The 22,464-nt window shown below is 38.8% G+C and overlaps 1 protein-coding gene across 2 annotated transcripts in view; it reads right to left on the reverse strand.

Annotated features, from left to right (window-relative positions):
• Window positions 1-22,464, reverse strand: part of CCDC170 (coiled-coil domain containing 170) — a 60,341-nt gene that overhangs the window by 20,042 nt on the left and 17,835 nt on the right. For both annotated transcript variants that reach the window (XM_087969994.1, XM_087970000.1), the window contains exons 4-5: window positions 15,503-15,647; window positions 10,408-10,593 (exon numbers count right to left, since the gene is read on the reverse strand). In XM_087969994.1, coding sequence (XP_087826120.1) covers window positions 10,408-10,593; window positions 15,503-15,647 — 331 coding nt within the window. The remainder of the gene's footprint in view (window positions 1-10,407; window positions 10,594-15,502; window positions 15,648-22,464) is intronic.

A 22,464-nucleotide genomic window follows, 5' to 3' on the forward strand; every position in this document is an offset into this window, starting at 1 on the left:
TTGGAACAATCACCTCATTAGGTGCGGTTGAGTAAACCTTCAAAGTCCCGCCATTGACTTTTGCCGTGGTTTTCTTTCAATATAATGTAGACTGGACCCAAATGATTTGATAAGTATAAAAGACCTTTTATTTATGGAAGGCCAGTGTGGATCCAACCCATGAATGATTCAGTATCGGTAAAGGAATCGGAGGAACTTTTGATTTATTTCTTGCCAAGCTGAGTAAAATCAATCCACCCAAACCACAACGCTGAAAGCGCTTCTTTTTAACCCCTGCTAAAGTCTTCACACCACTTTCGCTCCCCGAAGGACACTAATTGGGGCAAATGATCCAATTCCCGCCATTTGTAGAATGTCATCATTCTACATTATACCATGGTGTGGTATAATTTGCTTCATTTGTTATACAAATGAATTAGAGCAAATAATTTATCGTAGATTTAACAAACATTCAGGATTACTAGACAACTTTGGATGATTTGTTAAATGAAGGTTTTACTTTGGTGAATTTAATTCACTTAGATGGCTGCCCATCTATCCATAGTTATTCTGTATAGTTAACAACAATTAAAAACACAACTGACTATTAAAATAAAATACATAACTGGCAGCAAAATAAAAGAAAATCAAACTACAATTAACATAACCATTGCACGGGCTCTCAATGACAGATACAGCCAAGATGGGGGCCAATCTGATCTCAGGGGTGGAATGATGTTCCACAGGGCAAGCACAACGACAGGCAGACAGGCTGTCTTTTTGGGTCTCTCCAGATGACGTTCCTTAAATGATGATGAGGCCCATGATATGCCTCTTCTGCCAGATTTAATGGTATGGGTAGAAACAATTGGTCAGAAGTACTCTTGCACCTTTATTGGTTCTTCATATGTAACGCTGACTGTAAGCATTATATGTAAAATGCTTAAAATGACTTGTTTAGCTGGTAGCCCACAAGCACTATGGATTAAATTTTATAAAATATATATTGGATTATGGCAGTGGTGGGATTCAAATAATTTAACAACTGGTTCTCCCAAAGTGGTGCAAACTGGCTGAATCCCACCACTGGATTCTGGCTTGTTGAAAGCATTGGGAACAGTTGTGGAACAGAAACTAGCAACTTTTGATATGGATTGTTTTGTGTCTGCTGGTGTGTGTGTGTGTGTGTGTGTGTGTGTGTTAGATGACTAGTTTCAAAAGCCAAAATGGCATTTGAGCTGTGAAAGATCATAATTATTTATGTAATTATGCCCAAGTTAAATGCAGATTTTTTTTTTTTTTAAAAAAAAGAAAACTGTTAAATACATAGTTGTCACCATTCAAACCTAGTCTATCAAAGCCATCACAGCCAATATTATCTGCTTTTCTGCAACTTGGCATGCTTCCATTTAATTTAATTTAATTTCCCTGCTACTTTTCTTAAAGGGATTTGGTAGGAAGGGGAAAATTACCCTAGGGACAAGAATAAAATTACAGTTTTTGTGAAAATTAAGGAAACATTTTCAGATTGCAATGTTATTTCAATAAGTCTTTCCCCTCTTTGTCACAGGTGCTGTGCAACATTGCTTCCCCACTCCATAAACCACAGCAACTTATGTTTGAAAATAAAAATATTCTGTATTGATACCACACCCAATATGATAGGATCCAAGAAAGGGAAGACATGCCATTAATAAAAACCAAAGTACTTATCATTTTACATTAATTAAAAACTGAATTATTACAACATTTGAAGGACCTTCAAACAATTGACTGGATCCCAAAGTGGCTTTTGAGGAAGGGATGAGAGTATTGTAAGCATATTGCTTATCTCAAGAGAAAGAAAAGAACAATAAAGAGGCAGGTGGCCAACTCAGGGAGCAAATTAAACATCCATTTGGCTTTTCTTTTTTCCAAAGGTAGCCCTCGACTTAGGACCATAACTGGGCCCAAAATTTATGTTGCTAAGTGAAATGTTTGCTAAGTGAGTTTTATGGCCCATTTTATGACATTTCTTGCCACAGCTGGTTAAAGTGAATCGCTGCAGTTGTTAACATGGTTATTAAGTGAGCCTGGCTTCCCCATTGACTTAGCTTGTCAGAAGGTTGCAAAAGGGGATCACGTGACCCTAGGACCACTGCAACCGTCATAAATATGAGTCAGTTGCCAAGTGCCCAAATTTTGATCAGGCAATCACGGGGGATGCTGCAATGGTCATAAGTGTGAAAAATAGTCACAGGTCACTTTTTTTCACTTCTGTTGTAACTTTGAACGGTCACTAAATGAACTGTTGTAAGTCAAGGACTACCTGTATTATGATAACCCTATGATGAGGTGGCAGAATTTACCCTGTGTCCATTATTTCCCTACATTTTTCTAACTCACTCTTGCCTGCATGGAGGACATTTCCCCTGTATGCAGGTATTTGTTCAATCTGTACTCCATATTTCTTGTTAGTGCTTAAGGCAAACTTCCAAGAGAAATGTTACTCATTTTATTCCCACAACAGCAATGCTGCACAAAGTGAGAGGGTGTCAGGCTCAAAAGACCAGGTCCACGTGTGAAAGTCCAGTTCAACCGATTTACTGCTACTTATGCCTATGCACAGGAATCTTTTCAACTAATGGTTAGCACTTGTTTGGGGTTTGGTAAGGGTCAATGGAATTCAAGGGTGGAAGTGAACTTAATCCACTGGTGGACACATAGGGATTCTAGCCTGCTCCTTCTTTTAACTCTGTCCCAAGATTTTGCTACTCCTTCTCCTTCAGGAGGGCAGAGAAAGAATAACTAGTCCAAAGTCACATCGAGTTTCCACAGTTCTATGAATTTAAACTTGAGGCCAAATACAACTTCTTAACCCCTACATGCAGGGACTGTCCTCCTTCCTTTATTGAAGATTTTTTGGGGGGGCGAGGGGGTGTTTCTGAATGAATCCATGCAATATTAAATTCGTACATTCTTATTCAGATTTCCAGAAGTACCTTTTGCACGCTCTCTTCACTCTGTGTCTCCATGAACCTGGATATTTCTGCATCAGATCTAGAAAAGTGGTTACCGGTCCATGCATAGTTGCCAAAACGTAACATTACTTTAATCAAAATAAAATATAAATATAAAATAAATCTCATAAATGAGCTAAGTAAACATTTGAAGTAGAAAGAACGTATATGAGAAAGATAGGAACAAACAGATCTTTCTGTACATAGCTAGGCTGCTTTTATTTTAGAAACAGCAGATTCCATAAAAACAGTATGGTAGATAAACACAACAAAGTGTCTTGCTCCAAATAAATGGGCCCAATAGAAGCAACTAAACCCCATAGTCACAATATTTTTTTGGGGGGGGGAGCTTCTAGATTGGGTGTATATGTTAAAGAAATTGATCATCTGAAAAATAATTTTGTTTAGAATTAAAATGCACCAAGGGAGCTGATTGGCATATTTTTTTAAAAAAAATATTGAAATACTTAAGGAAAACAGAGTGATTACAAACAGCTAACATGGATTTAATGACAGTGAACTAAGTATTCTGGAATACACTGGTTTTCCTCTTTGATAAAGCATTACAATATAGTTCTTGGCATTGTAATTGGAAGAGCTTACAAAGGGGAAAGTAATTAAGGAGCAACAGGATAAGAAGATTGAAAGAAATGCCATATGAAGCCGAAGGAGCTTTATGCTTATTGCACAGATAAATGTATTTTCAAACATTTAAAACTTTGCAAGAAAAAAAAAGCAGCAAAGCTAATGCATCAGACCAAGAAGGGAGTTAAACAGAAGTCTTGATTAAAAATGGAAAGTCTTGAGTAAGTGTTGTAATCTAAAGCACCAAAATAATATAAGAATTCTAATTCTATCCATTTTGAAGATGAAGAAATCCTTTTATTTAAAAAAATTGAGTTGCTTGGCCCATAGATCTGAGGACTGTTATATCTTCTTTATTGAACAGATTGTAGAACTATTGAAACACTCACAAACACTTTGTAAATGAAGTCTCACATTTTTTTCTGACTTGGATGCTAAAATTGATAAAAAGCCAATAGAAATGCTACTTGCAATCCTGTGTCTCATCATTAAATATGTTTTCGGGTATCTGTACATTCAGATAAGGACAGACTTCTTCCAGCTACAAGAGCTATTACTTGTACAATGTTAATTATGTACAAAGTGTGTTACTTGCTTGAAAAGGATAGTCTTCTATCACAGGATAGCTTTGTTGTTACAAGATGTCGTTGTGATACCAGTCTGCATTTTCAAGTATAATAAAAATGTAAAATTGTCTTTTTAAAGCAAACTTCTAGAAAACAATGTTGTTTGTTTATCTGCTTACATAATGTATAAGAATTCTCAACTCTTTTTTTTTGTAAATTTTATTTGAGTTTTCACAAAAAGAAAAAAATACAAATAAAACATCTTTTTTGAAAGTAGCGTAATCCCGGTTTACATTTCTTCGTACAGACACAAATTCAGGTTCATGCTCATTTTTATATTCTATTCCATATCTTGTTACTATTTTACATTTTCTGCATAGCTTCTCCCCTCTTTTAATTTTCTCAATTTTATTTTAATTATCTCATCTCAGTTCAAATAATTGTATTTATGTTTTTTGTCTGTCCTATTTCAATTATCTATTATCTTTTCTCATTAAACAAAATTTCTCCTGTAGTTACTGATTGGAGTATGACGCCTTTATATCTTTTCCCTAAAGTTGTAACATTCAATATAATACATAACTTCCATTCGGATTCTGCTTGGTACATTCTTAAAATACACACTGTATTCTTAAAAAAGAGAAAAATTATAAATGTATATAATTAAAACAACATTCCATTCCAATTCAATTCTATCATTAATATTAATATTCATTAAAGTCTTAACATCTTTAACATTACTTTTCAATTAAATATCATACTTCTATGGGAACAATTATAAGCTTTCCATAGTTAATTCCCCCCCCCACCTTCACTTATATTTTATAAAACATTAACTAATTAAAATGTTCCCATTCCTTCCTAATTCAATTTTCTCATTTATTTTATTTCACTTATTTTATTCACAAACATTTCACTAAATTACACTATTTTATCCCTCATTTTAATCATACATTGTTTCCAATTTTCTAAAGTTATTTCTATTACTAATGTAACAATACAATTGTATGTACCTTTACAGAATCCCTTTTTCAGTTAGATTTTCACCCATTATCTCTAAATAGGTCCTGTTTCTCTATATCTTGCTCCGGTCCTTTGTAACTTCTTTTCCTTTCCTTCTTCCCTCTCTTCTTCTCTCTCCCCTTTTTACCCCCTTGTCTCTCTACCTCTATTTCTCTCTTCTGTATTCCCCTTTTCTGTTGCTTTCCAGTATTATACTTATTTTTCGAATTAATTTTCTTTTCTTTGGTTGTTTTTTTAAGTCTTAAATTCTCCATTCTCTTTCCCCCCCTTTCCTTTTTCTTCCCCACATAAAATTGCTTGTTCATTAAAGATGGCTTCTTCTTTGTCCCAGTCTTCTTGTTTTGCAGTCGTTTCTTGTTGTTTCTCATAGTTCCAAATCTCCATTTCTAAGAATTGAAAAATGGAGCCAAAAGAACCCTTCCCTTCTTGTGCATCTTCTTTGTACTTTTTGAGTTCCATTTTCAATTCATCCAGAAGTGGTGCCATTGTATAAATTTTTAAACAACCACCCAATTGATTTTAGTCATTCAAATATAATAACCAAGAATCCAAAGATCATCAAATAATCCAAATACCCGCAAGCTGTTTCTTTTTTGGTCTTTTTTTTCACTTTCTCTTCCTGGGGTTACTATTTAGTTGCAAAGTTTCAGTTAAAATGTATCTTTTAGAAGTCTTGTTGAAGTTTTAGTGTAGATTCTTTTTAATTCCAGGCAGTCTCCTCCCTCTTCCAGATCCTGCCCTTATTCTTTTTCTCTCCCTTCCTGCTTATGAAAAAGAAAATTTTTAATGTCCAGAAATCTTTATTATCCCTTTGGCATTTTGTTTTATTTTCAGCTTAATTGCCTATTGATGTCAAAGCAGATTTTTCCGATTTCTTATTTAAGTCTCTTAGTTGTCAGTATAGGGAAGAAGAGAGAAGGGGGAAAAAAAGCCAAACCTTTCCCTTTTCCCTTCCTTCGCTGCTTCCAACTCTTCTTTGGGAGCGATGTTATTTTTTGTAAGTTTAAATTCCAGGGTACCTTAGTTGTTGCTTTTACAATTTAACCCAGTCCGCCAAAACTTTCACTTCTTATCTTCCTCCTGCACATTCTTTTCCTGTTGAGTTCTCCTTTGTGGTGGCCATTTCTGACCACTGCTGCAACCGCCTTCGGGAAAGGGAGTAATGGCCAGCTGAGGAGGAGAGATGCGGCTCTCCTCAACCCTGCTGGTGGTCTCCCCCCTCTTCATCACCTCTACGGGGTGGCTTAGCCCCGAAACCAGCCGGCTCGGGGCACTCCAGTGGCGAGCCCAGACAGAAACCGCGCATGATCACGGATTTCTGTCTGTCGCTGAAGCCCTTCAAACCAGAAGTCCCCAAGAATTCCCAACTCTTAATTTATGCATCTGGATGGTATGTATCAATAAGAACCCAAAAAATCAACCCCCAACAAATGTAAAATCAATATAACAAATCATAAATGTTTATTCATAGGCAACACTGGAAAGAAATATTCCCTAACACAACAAAACAGGCTCAATTATCATCCCAGCCTGATTAATCTAACACTGTTTACGAAGTCACATCATTTCTGTGCACATAAACATATATTTTATCTTATAACAAAACAGAAAGCACAGTTCATCAGCAAGCGAATGACAGTTGTGCAAGGAGAAATTCAAATGTTCAAAACATTTTTATATTAACATCTGTTTAAATTTCCAATGCCTCATAAAAGGTTAATGGCAAAAACAAAATAAAACAAAATGTTCACATTTGTAGTAAAGTCATTGCTGTATGTATATGTATATGTATACATAAATATGTATTCATCCATTGTGGTTGCATCCATCTGGCACCCAGACACACTTGTCAGATACAGTATATGTACAAAACCTATAGTCCAAAAGGCCACCTCCCTCACTTCAAAAGAATTCTTAAGAGCTCCACAGTTCCTGTAAACAGGGGTATCAACTATCCTGATCACTTTTCAGGATCTGTGCTGAAAACCAAAATTAAAGAAGAAAAAGCCTGTTTCACCTCTGTTCTATCTACACAATAGCATCATTCCAAAGCCAACTATCCCTACTTTCCTTGTGTCTGAAGTATTTTCCTCCCCTCCTTGAATGTTGTTTTCACGGTCTTCATTTACAATGCCTCGTAATGGGGCTGGTTGGTGTCGCTGCCTGTACACATTATAACATGGAAAAGTTTCAGGACAGTGGTTGGTATGATACCTGCTGTACTTGCTCCTCTCATCCTGTATCACTGACTGGTAGAAAGGGTGGAAGGGTATATGACAACTCGATGTCGCTAGCTCAGCATGCCCAGCTGGAGGCAGCCTTCTCACTACTGCCAAGTTCCCTCTCCCAGCTTGGTGACGCCATTTCTTCTCAGGACACGTCAACACAGGAGAGTTGCTCTGCTCTACTCTGCAACTTTCCGGTGTTGACATGTCCTACCAAAAAATGACAGCACTGAGTTGGCAGAGGGGATTTGGCAGTGGTGAGTAGTCCACTCCCAGCTGGCCACCTCAAGCTAGCAGCACTGAATCATCCCATTCCAAAATAATCACTGTCCCCAAACCTCTATTTTGGCCAGCCTTGGTGCTTTGCAGGAGGCACTGCTTGGACCCTTTCCTAAAAACCTTTAGAAAGCAACTGTCATGCCCCTGGTGGAGACTAACTCTGAGGAAGAGGAGGAACGGCCGACAGGGAGTGGAAGTGTGGCTCCAGAGATTGTGGAGGAGGCTGGAGAAGGGCAGAGGCCAGCTGGGCAGTCAGAGGAGGACCCAGGCCCATCCTCTCTCCATCCTAGGGCACGCAGGGAGGAGAGGATAAGGGAGAGATGTGGTCTACGGGGAAGGAGAGGGCCTTGATCCTCTTCATGGGCTGCAGCTGTGACAACTGGATAAGAGGACAGACATGCGTATGGGCCAGTGCTGGAAACAAAGCGTGGAAATTTTTCTAGTTTCTTGTTCCTCTCTGAGTTTGGCGTCCTTCCCAGTGTGTGTTCTGATATATGTGGACATCTTCAAGCCCTTATCTTGCCTGGTTTGTGTTGTTTCTTACTCTTTATAATTTAAACGGGATTTCCTCCTTCTTGTAACTGCTTGTTGGGAGTTTTTTGTCTCCAGTCAAGGATATTTGGAGCTTGGAAGCAAAGTGAAGGAAAGGGCTTCACCTGTTTTTTGTGACTGTGTTTATTGTGTATCCTACCCTGGGTCATCACAGCAACATTCAGCATTGCAAACTGCCACACTTCAATCCCGGTTTACATGCTAAAATTATGCAGTGTTATTGATGCCTCAATATTGCTATGGACAGAACTTTTTAACAACTGGTATAGTATGTGACTCCAACCTTTGGGAAACCCAAAGGTACTTTTTCAAGAGTCAACTGGACTTTCTGGTTTAACCAGAAAGTCCCGTTGCCTCTTGAAAAAGCACCTATAGAACAACCATGACCTGGATGACTGAAAATCTCCATAAAATCTTTGGGGGGTAAAAGTCCTTGAGGGAAATGTCAGCTGCTGTGCATGAAAAGGGTGAGAGGCTACCTTGCAAACTAATGTTGCCATCAGTCTGGGGTCATAAAGGGAATATCAACCTCCTAGAAGATCCTGGCTAGGTTTTTCATAAGGTCAATATTTCCATATGCAAACAACAAAAATTAGAATAGTCAGGCACTGTCCATGAAATGAATGCACAGACTCTCATCCTTGAGAAAGACAGAACACGGCCTTCACAGCCTACATTTACAGTGCCGGGCAATGGGACTGGGTGGTGTTGCTGCTAACACACATTATAACATGGAAAGGTTTCAGGGCAGTGGTTGGATAGGAGGAGGAAAACACAGAGTGAGCCACCTGGAGTACAGCAGATTGCCATCCTCTGAAGACTCCTCCATGGGACCTATATGTCAGGTTGCTCAGCTGGCACAAGCTGGAAATTATTAATTAATACTAAAACAGTCTTAGTCCAACTGCAGCCTTCTTCAGCAGAAGGCCAACCATGAGATGAAGATATTATTATGAGGATACATCTTCAGCATATGAATATCATACATATGAATGAACCAGGGGTGGGGTGCTACCGGTTCTGCCCGGTTCTATACAACTGGTAGCTCTGAAGAGCAGACGACACCAAACCGGTTCTGCATTTGCTGCTGTTTGGCCCACCTGCCCGCCCGGGCTCTTACCTGTCCTTTATTTCCTGCTTTTTCAACCTCAGCTGCTTTGCGCGGCACAGCTGAAGTTGAAAAAGCAGGAAAAATGATGCTTTTCAAATGCTGCATACCTGCGTGCTGCGCTTTTCAGCTGTCCGGGCAGCACAGCTTAAGGTGCAAAACATAATCACTGAACCGGTAGTAACATTGGCTGAATCCCACCCCTGGAATGAACCTACTATGTATGATTTTTTTAAATTTACATTACTTTCATGTAAAAATTGCTTCCAACTTCCATTGCTTTTACTGAACGGTTTGGATTTGTGATTTTACAAATTCAACTGCAGAATGAGTTGACAGCATAGGATAAACATTTCAGAAAACTTGGGGGAAACTTTTCATGTGAGTGCCAAATTTAAAAGCCAGTTAGTTTAGACTTCAGCTCCTTAATCCCTTGTCACCGAGCACACCAGTTGCATCTGAGGGGAGCTAAAATATAAGGTGTCAAGAGGGCATGAATTTGTCTAACATTGGCTTAAAAACTGTCTACAGGTAATTGTTCCCCAATACTGAAAAGCAGCTATCTGGTGCATAACCCAAAGAAAAGAAAAAAATGGACTTGAATTTGGTCCAAATCAACAATGCTGTAGTCTCAATTTGAATAAGAGGTTACTGTACATTTCCATACTTACGAAAATGAAAAAAAGAAAAAAGATAGTTCTGATCTCAAAGCTCTAGTTCTCCTATCTAGGCAAAACTTCAGAAAACATTTTGGAATACACTTTAATAGCACTAATAAACCACTTTCTAGTGCTTTACAGCCCTCTCTAAGCGGTTTTACAGAGTCAGAATATTGCCCTCAGCAATCTGGGCCCTCATTTTGCCGACCTCAGAAGGATGGAAGGTTGAGTCAACCTTGAGCCTGGTGAGATTTGAACTGCCAAATTGCAGGCAAGCCGGTAGTCAGGAGAAGTAGTCTGCAGTACTGCATTCTAACCACTGCACCACGGAGGCTCTTGGGAATTCACATCCACAGTTATGCAGACTGAATGCACAAACACCTCATATATAAAGAAAGCTCTTAGGTCATAAACATGCACTAAAAGACATACATCACTTAGCTTTTCTATGTCTTGAGAGCAAGCCGCTGCTTTTTTTTGCTCCTTGTTCACTTCTGAGACAAGCCTCATGATGGTTTCTCTGTTGGCTTTCAGTTCCATCTCATGAATTGTTACAGTTTCTCTGAAGGTATCTTTTTGTTCTTTTAGCATGTTATTTTCTTCACGCATTCCACGAATCTGGAAGCACCAAAGTGAGATATGGTGTTCAAATGGGTAATTTAATCGTTGTTGTTTTCAATGTCACTAAATTGATGTTTAAATAGTTTTGCTTTGTCATATTACAGTTGTACCATTAAAAGTGGGGGGGGGGGTGTTGAAATGAAGCATTTTAGCATCTGCACTGTCCTCTGTGGCCATATATAACCTTGGTAGTAGAATTTAATCTAGACTTCCTCGTATGGAAATGCAGGAGAATTCCCATTAGTTTATAAAATATGTTCTTTCCTTGCTATTAGGAACTGGGGAATTATCTGCAGTAGCATTTATGTTGCTATTGTAAATTTAATTCATTTTTACACTACATTGTCCAGTCTCCAACCCTCAATATTCCATTTTGTCCTGACTGTTTTTATGACCATTTTTTCATTTTTCATTTTCCATGTTCCAATTGTGCAACTTCCATTATAGGTATGATATCACTCTCACCAGTGGGACTGGTTTTAATGATAAGAAACATTCTTCTCTGGCTTCCAGAACGGGAAGAAAGATCTACAAGCAGGAAATCACAGATTCCCCCTCCAACCTCAAGCTATTTGTCAGTGCATATGGACTACAAGTGCACAGCTGTGACTAACCGTCAATCTTTATTGTGAAAAGCCTATACTACTTGAACAGCTGCTCATATAATTACCAGATCCAAAATAAAGTTAAGCAAAGCAAGATGAGAAGACAGTACTTTGTGTGCACCCTAAGAACACAAAGAATAAACCACCTGGGAACCTTACTTCTACCGTTACAGCCCTACACCATAGTATATACCATTTTATTGCCTGATAATGCAACAGAGACAGTCCATTCATTAATATGTTCCCACCAAGGAAAAGAAACTTCTTCTGGGGGAGTGAGGATTACAATACCTAAGATACCAAAGTGGTTGTAATGAAGATCTGGTTAGAATTTTCTACTACTTGTAATTAAAACTTGGAGAAAATGGTTTAACATAACAAGAGATTAGAAACCAATAGCTGCCTCCCACTGGTAAACAACTACTCTTCTGGCAACTGGTGTATGAGAAGTGTGTACCAGCAAGTGATAGCTACAAGCTTCATTCCTCTTGTGTGAAGACCATAAGAATCAAGTGGCAAAACTCCATTCCTTCCTCCTCACATGAAGAAGACAGTTTTCTAAGTAGCCTCTTGAGAGTATGCTATTAAGATACATTTTAGGCTAGATAACTGCACAAATATAGTTCATGTTCAAAAGGTAATCTAGATTTTGTCTGGTAGAACAGTAAAAATAGTAGCTGAATTTTTCGATTTGTCATTCCTTGCAGTCTAGATCAAAAGTAGGCATTTAAGCTACACTGAACATGCCATGGGTCACCTCAGGAAGTTGAGGCAGGGCTCACAAAATACTGATTTGTTACATTAGCTACAATTTTCTAGGGTTACCCATTGTGTTAAGCTACAAACTCTAGTTCACAAACCACAATGGCTGGTTTTTACAGCATGCTAAGCCACAAAACCACATTATGGTTTTATGGCATTATGCATGGCCCAGTTATCATCTTCATTTCTTGTCTTATTGCCATAATTATATCCTTCTTTTTTTAGTACATCTTTGAAACCAAAGGTGCCTGCTGATTAGTTTTTTCCCCCCAGACTCACTATTTGTGATGGTTTATTTATGATAATTATAATAGTAATGTTATACCTGGCTAAAGTATTAGTATTTTTATTATAGTATTTTAATTAGTACTTTATCTGGCATTGCTTTTATTGATTTCCTTACAGCTGTTATACCGAATGTAATCCATTAAAAATGAGAGTCTTAATGTTATGCCTTCTGCCAACTTCATATTTCGTATGATTTCAATGTATGAGCTGTGTGGGTTTTTTCCTGGTTTTAGATTTGTTCAGAAATTATAAAATCTTACTGATGTGTTAAAAGCTTTACTGAATAGCCAGGTGGAAAGTAACTATTATTAAATGTTAAGGAGAATGTGTGCAATAGTGGTGAAAAGTTGCCTTTTTGTTTATTTGTTTTGTTTTATTATTATTAAATATATATACCGTCCATCTTGTTGTTTGTGGCAACTCTAGGCAGCTTGCTTTTAGACTGCCTCCTGCTGTCCCTAGTCTGTGGTTTCATCAATCCTGATGATTTTGGATGTCAAGTAACAATAAAACAATAGCTCTCTTTGACTTAACAGTCCCTCTCTCTGATATATTGTTAAATCCGGATAAAAGTAAAGAAGTGTTCAGCAGACTCCAAACAAGTTCCCCCAAAAGTACAGGTAGTTAAAAAAAAGTTATGTGGGTCAGCAGAAATTCTGATCTGAGTGGAAGTCTACAGTCAATTTCAAAAGAGATTTCCCCCAAATATGAAGTTAACTAGAGCTACAGATCTTGGCTGCAAAATTCCAGATCACAACATAAATAGGAACAAACAGCTCAGTGCTCCATATTTTTCTGCTGCCGTCACATAGCTATTTGGCTTTCTGCAACCAAGATCTGAAGATACTTCTGCTCATATTGAAAATTTGAGCTCCCAAGAGCCTTTTACTCAGGGGTGGGATTCTACCAGTTCACACCTATTCGCTAGAACCGGTTGTTAACATTCTAAGCAGTTCGGAGAACCGGTTGTTAGAAGAAATTACTGGCCTAATCCTGTAACTGAACAAGTGTTTGGTCCCACGTACTGGTGAACACTTGGAACAAAGTATGTTTTATTTTGGTTTGAAGATATCTTGGTTGGAGTCCTTCCAACAGACAGTGCCTTGTTATCTCCTTGAATTTGGTAAATACTTCTGTTCTGTTGTGGAAATTTTGTCATTGTAGTTTGTTTGGTTTTTTTATTTCACCTCTATCTGCTCATTAAGTTCGGACTGTATTGCTTTCTTTTGAAGACTATTTTTGAGTACATTTTATCTCCAACTGAGTATTATTGAACAGTGGGGCCAATTTGGAGGCATTAAAGGACATTTATTTACATTTTGGATTTTGTTACGTTTGTATCTCACCCTGGGTCATCACAGCTACTCTGACAATATACAATTAAGCCTGGAGGAACGGTTAGGTTGGTATAACTCTTGCAAGAAAAAGATTTCTAAACTATACTATCTGTTCATGAAATTTTATTTTTGAATACAGTTTTATGATCTCTAAGATACTACCTTACCAAGAAAGCAGCAGACAGACAAGCAATGTAACATCAAAGCTCAATATATGATCTCTACATTTATTATTGGGGGATAATGGCAGGCAGCTGTTCCTAGAATAAGCTTGGGTTAAATTCAGGGGTGGGATGATACCGGTTTTGCCTGGCACTATAGAACTGGTAGCTCTGAAAAGCAGCAGACACCAAACCGGTTCTCTGTTTGCTGCTGTTTGGCCCACCCACCCGCCCACCCGGGCTCTTACCTGTCCTTTATTTCCTGCTTTTTCAACTTCAGCTGCTTTGCGCGGCACAGCTGAGGTTGAAAAAACAAGAAAAAAGACGCTTTTCAAACGCTGTGCACCCATGCGCAGCACTTTTCAGCTGTCCCAGCGGCACAGCTTAAGTTTTTTTACATGCGCGCATTGCAAAACGTAGTCACCGAACCGGTAGTAACACTGGTTGAATCCCACCCCTGGTTAAATTATGCCATATCTATCTGAATTATACATGAGAATTATACATTCTTCAGTATCAGAGGTAGACTGCCTAGGGCTTAGCCTCACTTTATATTAACTGCAGCACAAATATGCCCTGTCAATTATTTCCGTAGGACCTGTTTTCATGATGCAGACTTTGCCTTATCCCCAGTGCATCCTGGAGGTATGATCTTGCTTCCATTTACCTAAGTCCACTACATCAGTGGTCCCCAACCACCGGGCCCCAGACTGGTACTGGTCTGTGGACCATTTTGTTCTGGGCCACCTATTTTGCTTGGGCGCCGCCATCTTGTTTTGACGGTGCTTGAGAAAGTGCTTCCAGGTGAGCTTGTCGGTCGTCGGTTGGCGTTTGGGTGCTGAAGGAATCCTCGCACCTTAGTTTCGTCGAAGGGGGGGGCGGCTTCGAAAGAAAAGCCGTCCCGATGGTGGTGGAGTCTCGCGTTACCCAGAAGGAGATTAAGAAAGAGCCCGAAAAGCCCATCGACTGCAAGAAGGTACAAAGGAGGAGTTGAAGGTGGCGGGGAGAAGCGGGGGAACGGCTGGCTGGCCGGTCGCTCGGCTCGGCTCGGCTCGCCTTGGTCATGCGTGCTGATGCCGGTACCGGTCCGTGGATCATTTTGTGATGCCGGTACCGGGCCGTGGTACAAAAAAGGTTGGGGGCCACTGCACTACATCACACTTACAGAAGAGCGATCAGTGTAGCCGCTGACACAGATGGAAGGGGGCATGAAGCCAAGGGAATCTATTGATTGCTGCTCGTAAAGTATAAAGACAAGATCATTCACAAGCTTTATTACTGGGGTAAATTAGAGTTCAGGTGTCAGCATAGGAGAGTGCAAATTATGCAGATATATTGTTCTGCTTACCTGAGGACTGCAAGAATGTGCATTAACACTGCCAGGACTGTAAAACTCTCTTACCTAATAACATCCTCTCTCTGGCAGCTTTAACCAGCCCCTGAAGATTTCATTTTTATTCTTCCTAGCTTTTTATTATCTTTCTGCTGGCTCCATGGTGTTTTCAGGTTAATACTGCATTTTATTATAACAACATTTATAACATTTTTATAGCAAGGGCCCACATGAGGGCCTACAATAAAAACCAGAGTGGAAATAGAATTAATTCAGAGTCCTGGGGAAAAAATCTGACATCTTATTTAATTCAAAAGGGCTCCGCTCATAAAATAGGTGTCTTTAATGCTTTGCTACTATTTCTGTAGCTTAATTTGAAGAGGCACACATTTTATTATTGTATAATTTTTAAAAGAAAACCTTGGAGAGCAGACGTTCTGGTGACTCTTCATTTCCTCTTATGCCCAGTTCCAGAAGATGACAAAGTTGTGCGATGAATTCATTTTGTTCTTTGCTGACCTTAGATGCATAGGATTTGCTTTCTTCAGATTTATTCAAACATTTTCTAATTAGGATTCAAACCAAAGCAGAAATAATTTTATAGATAAGAAAAATATGACCTGTTATCATTGTTTGTATTAACTGTATCACGATGCCATTATGTCCGACCAAGAATACATAATTTCATTAGCATATATCGCATAGTATATATCTGGTGCAGATTTAGTTAATCATATCCTCAACTGCGAATACACAAGAAAATAGATAGTAGAATAGGAACCAGTTTGGTAGTGGTTAACACAATCAGACTAGAAACCAAGAAAGGGACTGTGAGTTTCCAATAAAACTATAGGGACTAGTTTCGGTAGTTGTCAGGAGTCGAGTTCAAATTCACACATAAACACACACACACACACACACACACACACACACACAAAACCAATGTATTTCTCTTTTTTCCTATTCTAAAAAAAGTTGTGTGCTATTCAAGGCTGATCTTGCTCCTCTCTTCTGGTCTGGGGAATCAGAATGGCCTCTCCCTGAAAGGGATTCTAATCAAAATGGATCTGTCTGTTCACAGGACAATACTGCTTTTAGTTGAGGAAATAACTTCCATGGAATTCAGAGAACACCAATATACAGTAATGAATTTCCTTTCTAAACAAAAATCATAATTATAATAAGAGTGCAAAAATGCTGTACGTACGCAGAAAAGTGTCCTTTTCTAAAATGTTAATCTTATGTAATGGATATCCATATAATAAATTATATGTAACATAGAACAGGATAAGTTTCATTCATATAGTATTTAGTATTAATTAATTAATTAATTGTACTGGCCAGTGGTGCGTTTCAAATATTTTTACCACCGGCTCAGTGGGCGTGGCTTGGTATGCACGCTTTGCATGCACGCACACACTTTGCACATACGTGTGCGCCAAACATGCACTTTGCATAGGCACTGAGGCCTTCTGACTCACCTCCTGCAATCCTGCACTCTCCCGGTCGCTTCAGCAGCTGCCGCGCAGCAATCTGCTGTGCCATGCAAAGCAGCTGCGCTTCAAAAGCAGGGAATAAAGGTTAGTATGGAGCCCGGGTGGGCGGGTAGGCCCAACAGCAAAGCGTCGGAGAGAACCAATTGGGTCTCCACTGCTCATCAGTGCTACCGGCTCAGCAGAACCAGGCAGAACCAGTAGAATACTACCACTGACACTGACAGGGTTGTTATACATACCATCAATAAATAGGATTGAAAAAACAGTAAGGTTTCTTGAGTGAGAGCCTAGAATCTACAATACTATTTCAGTAACTTCTGCAGGATCTTCTCCCAAATGCAACCAAAATAAAATTATGCTGACCAGTATTATAGAGCTCAAAGAGAGCTGATGATCAAGCCCAGTGGTGGTATTCAGCAGGTTCTGACCAGTTCTGGAGAACCAGTAGTGGAAATTTTGAACAGTTCAGAGAACAGGCAAATACTACCTCTGACTGGAGATTTTACAGTATCCTTCCCCTGCCACGCCCACCAAGCCACACCCACAGAACCGGTAGTAAAAAAAATTGAATCCCACCACTGATCAAGCCTGCCAATCATTAAAATGAGTTAATGAACATACATGAACTGTTCCTCTAAGAGAGAAGAAATTGTTTCCTAGTGCTCTACTTTATGCTTTCACGATGCATTTTTTTCTGTCCATGGAAAAATATGCCCTTCCCCCCTCCCACCCTCCATTTCATTCCCTAAGTTTACCAAGATATTAATGCTGCTTCAGATTTCTGCAATTGAAAATGTCCTGTCCAAATAAGAGCAAAATCTATTATCAAAAACCCACTTATACTGGGCACACTCATGAGGCTCAGACTGATGAAGGCAGACTGAAGTAGAGAAATTTATTGAGTTCTAAGCAACAACCCTGGAATGAGGGAGAAAATTGGCCTAAGAACCACTTCATCATTATGAAAAATACACTAGTGGAAATTAGCAGAAAGCGGTTCCAACTATGCAACTTATCTAAGAGAAATTTCATCAGGCTGTCTTTAATCGTTAACAGTTTATGAGATCATGTAGTCATGAGATTTTTAAAAAGTTTCTTCTAAGTGTCAAAAGAACCCAGCTGAGGTTCCAACTAAGGAATCTGTGCATGTGCTTTTAACATGGATTAAAAATGCATCTTTTCCCTGCACACTTCAACATTGTATTCAAAGCTTCTGCTAGGCAATTTACGTTATTGATGTTCAGACCTAACAAAACCTTGTTCTCCTCTAAGAAAATTGATGTCTGCAAAAAGCTTGTATAAATGATGGTGAACCTTTATTCTTGATGGGGCAAAAAAGCCCAGGACTCCTTTTAGTTGAAGCTAAAACTTTCTGAGAATAAAAGCAGCATTTTTAGATTTTTTTGCTGGGCAACCTCTGCTGACATAGCTCTTTAACTTCTAGACCAGGTCTGCACCTCATGTAGAAGATCAGGGGTCCCCAAACTTGGCAACTTTAAGACTTGTGGACTTCAATTCCCAGAATTCTCCAGCCAGCTATGTAGAAGATAAAGAGCCCCAATTAAAAATCATCACTGACCACAAAGGAATCCATGATTTGGCAGCTAGTTGAGCAGCTGCAGCTCCAGACCTGACCGTGAAAATTCCTGGAGGTTTTGGAGGCACTTGGGAGTGTGCCTTTTAAGAGGGCAGCAGTGGATCTTTCTTGGTGGTGATGGCATTTGGTGACAAATTTACTGACTTTTTTTTAAAAAAGTGTTTGTGGGATACAGTAGAGCAGGGGTCCCCAACCACTGGTCCGCGGACCGGTACCGGTCCGTGGAACAAGTCCTACCGGGCCGCTGGCTTGCTGGGCGCCGCCATCTTGTTTTGATGAAAAAGTGCTTCCGGTGAGCTCACCGGAAGCACTTTTTCATCAAACAAGATGGCGGCGCCAGCTGATGTTGGTACCGGGCGCGCCATAAAAAGGTTGGGGATACCGGGCCGCAGCGTAAAAAAGGTTGGGGATCACTGCAGTAGAGTACCTAGGATGTAAGGTGGGAGAGATGTGGCCCACAGCCACATGTTGTGGAGGCCCACTGTAGTCTATTATACAGAAAGGAGTGGGTGGGTTCATGAATCAACAGATTCTCCCAGAGATCCTTCAGATTCAGATTAACAGAGTTGGAAGAAACCTTGTAGGTCATCTAGTCCAACTCCCCACCCAAGCAGGAGACCCTACACCATTTCTGACAAATGGGAGTCCAATCTCTTCTTGAAAGCCTCAAGTGATGGCGCTCCCACAACTTCCAAAGGCAAGCTGTTCCATTAGTTGATTGTTCTCGCTGTCAGGAAATTTATCCTTATTTCAAGGTGGAATCTCCCCTTTATCAGTTTGCATCCATTATTCCTTGCCTGGCCTTCAGATGCCTTGCAAAATAGTTTGATCCCTTCCTCTCTGTAGTAGCCCCTCAGATATTGGAACACTGTTATCATGTCTTCCCTGGTCCTTCTCTTCACTAGACTAGCCATACCCAATTCCTGAAACCGTTCTTCATATGTTTTAGTCTGCAGTCCCCTAATCATCCTGGTTGCTCTTCTCTGCACTTTTTCTAGAATCTCGACATCTTTTTTATAGTGGGGCAACTATAAAATTCAATAATTCAGTAATCCTAACCTCCTCATTCTAGGTATTTTGGAAACTAGAGATACCAATCCAATTAGATGTCACTAATACATTTGAATTTGTTTTTGTCTGATTTTTTTAATTATTTGTTTATTACATCTTCAGGCCACTTGACCCCAGCTTACATTTTAAAGTAAAGATTTAATGCAACAGACAAAAAAAAAAAAAAGATCAAATGCATCCAGAAGAAATAAACATCACACCTGCTCTTCATGACAATCTGGTTAAAGCAGTTCTTTCCGTGCTTTAATAAGTACAGCTTCTGGACTTCCTGGTTTGAGCTTCCCCAAAGACGGACCGCTGACCGCGATCGTGCGCGGCTTTGGTTCATGCTTCGGCATCAGAGAGCCCCAATCCTTTGGATTCAGGACAGAAGCTGCCTCGTAGGGGTGGCGGAGGAAGGGGAGACTGTCAGCTGGGTAGAGGGGAGTGGCAAATCCCCTCCCCAGTTTGGCAATTGCTCCCTCCCGAAGACATCTGAAGCGGTGGTCTAAAATGGCCACCCTGAAGGGGAAGATTAGACTGGAATAAGATTGTGCAGGAGAGAGAGAAAGAAGCGAACAGCAGGAGGAACAGGACGATATAATCAAATGGAAGATACCCCCAGGATTAACATTTCAAAGAATCTTTAAGAAAAGATTTAAGTGGCGAAGAGAAAGAGAAAAAAAAGGTGTGAATTGCTTTTGACAGTGTCAGGGCTTTGAAACCTCAAAAGGTAGAAGCTGGAGAAGGAACTATACAATCAACTTGGATAAGTATATTTTGATTTTATATTGGCACTAATAAAGCTGAACTATAGACTGTTAAAGAGGAAATTTAATATCAACTAGATTTGATCTTTTTCTCATTGGAAAATTGTGTTTTAAAAAGCTCTGAGTAATAGAGAAGAAAAAAGAAAAGAGGGGGTGAAGATTTAGCATAATAAAGAGTGCTATCTCAGTTAAACTCAACTTGTTTTTCTTTTTAAAAAACTCTTGTTTCTTGAAACTGTATGGAAATTGATACAATAAAGCAAGAACTTTGGAAAAATTGAAACATTGTAACAAAGAAAGAAGTAGGAAGATTCTGCCTTTGGATTAATTGCTGATTCTGACATGGATTTGGCACTGGATTAGTGGAGACTTAAAAACTTGAGAGGAAGAAAAGTTGACTGTTGGAAATAAACTTTAAAGATACTATTTGGATTAAATTGCGAATCAGAAAGTTGTAAAATGGCAATTTCTCTTCTGGCATTAAAAATGGAACTCAGAAAAATGAAAGAAACACTACAAGAACGAGGTGAATCGCTGGGTTTTGCTTTAAAATTTATTGAAAATGCGACAGCAGAATATGAACAACAAAGACAAAAGGCAGAAGAGGAGGTGGAGCAAATCATAGAAGGAGCCATCTTTAGTGACCATCGAGAACAAAGAACTCTTGAAAGAAAGAAGAAAAGAATTGGAAATAAATACAGGAGATTTAAGAAATTAAATAAAAAGGGGAATATCCAAAAAAATTAAAAAGGGAAAAAGAGTCAGCAGAAATTCAAAGGGTAAAAGGAAGCTATAAATAGAGAGAGGAATAAAAACTGGAGTGAAAGAATAAAGGAGAAAAGATAGGGGGAAAGAGGGGACAAGAAACTGGATTTGGAAACAAAGAAATATGGGAATTGTAAAAAAATGGGGAAATGCTTAATTGGACACAGAGATAATGGGTGAATATTATATAGAAAGGGGATTCTGCAAGGTATTGAGGGGTAATATAAATAAATTTATAGTTATGAAATAGGGACATATAGACTGACAAGATGGAAAAACAGAATTGTTATTTATTGGATAATGGAATCTAATGCTCTTCCTCTTTTTGTAGAGAGATAATTGTAACAAATAATGGAATAAGTATATTAGATATATTGAAATATTTTTAAGATTGGAATGTTGGCTTTTTTGTTTAAATATGAATGGAATAATTGATGGAATATGTGTATTAAATATATGGAAATAAATGAAAGGATATAGGAGAGCTGAAATGGAATTAACTTTAGGGCTTAGGGTTGTTTTACTGTTTGAATGAGTAGATTAATATGTCCTTTTGGGGGGGTGGATTTAATGAAATTTAAAAGGAGAAAAACCATGCAGAATCTGATTTATATGTGCTATGTAGTTTTAAAGGGATTTTTAAGTTTAATGTTTTAGGTAATAATGATAAATGTTTTAATGATATTTAAAAGGGGTGAAAATAAATGAATTTGTAACTTAGAGGTGGTGCACTTATATTGAGATTTCAGGGGGGAAACCAATTTATAGAAGAAGTGTCTTTTTTTAACTAGAATCTAAGATGAAATATACAAATGTGACAGTTAAAAGTACTAAAGTATAATGATTATGAAGTTACCATAAGTGAATTAAATAATGAGATAAATATTTGGAATAATACAATAAAATAGAAAATGTATAAAAGCACTGTTAAGATAAGGAATTGGATATAAAAACTGAATATGTAACCATGGTCATATTTGTATGTATATGTGAAACCTGTAATCATGCTGTTCACTAAAAAGAGATGTTAAAATGTGAAAAACTGAATAAAACTTGTTTTTTTTTAAAAAAAAAAAACATACAGCATCTACATTCAGAACAAGATGAAGGACATCCCTCAGTGCTGGTAAACATGGCTAATGCAGAAGAAAGCTCTCTCTGATCTAGAAGCTGGTCTCAGAATGGAATGAAATAAGCAATCTTTAAAATGGGATGCATGACAACAATGTGTCTAGACTGTTGACTGATGGAAGATGAGGGGGAAAGTTAAATGGTATTGTAAGGCCCTCCGGGGAGAAGAGGAGTTGCAACAGATCAGTTGATTTGGTTGGTAAATGCTTGACAGAGCAGCAGAAATGACTAGGAGGGAAGTGGATGTGATATCTACTCAGACAAGAGACCACCAAAATCCTGTGGTTTAAATAAACCAAAAGTCCATCTGTCCTGCTATGGTAGAAGAGATTCAGTAACTCTTCCCTCAAGCAAGAAGAATGTACAGCTGGCTGATGGGTTGAAATTCTACTTCTTGTTCCTAAGGAAAAGGCTATGTTGATTTGGAAGGTTATCAATACAAGCCTTGTTACTAAGTACAAATAATTGGTGAATCTAGGAATCTATCTTCCTGCTTCCAGAGTCTCCCAGCTGAAATAGCCTGGGGAGGTGTGAGGCAAAGTTTTCTGCTGAGATGGGTCAGAATGGACAACG

Source organism: Notechis scutatus, chromosome 1 (genome assembly GCF_049901735.1).
Source record: "Notechis scutatus isolate UNSWTSFEM ecotype Mainland chromosome 1, rNotScu1.2, whole genome shotgun sequence".
Taxonomy (NCBI): Eukaryota; Metazoa; Chordata; class Lepidosauria; order Squamata; family Elapidae; genus Notechis; species Notechis scutatus.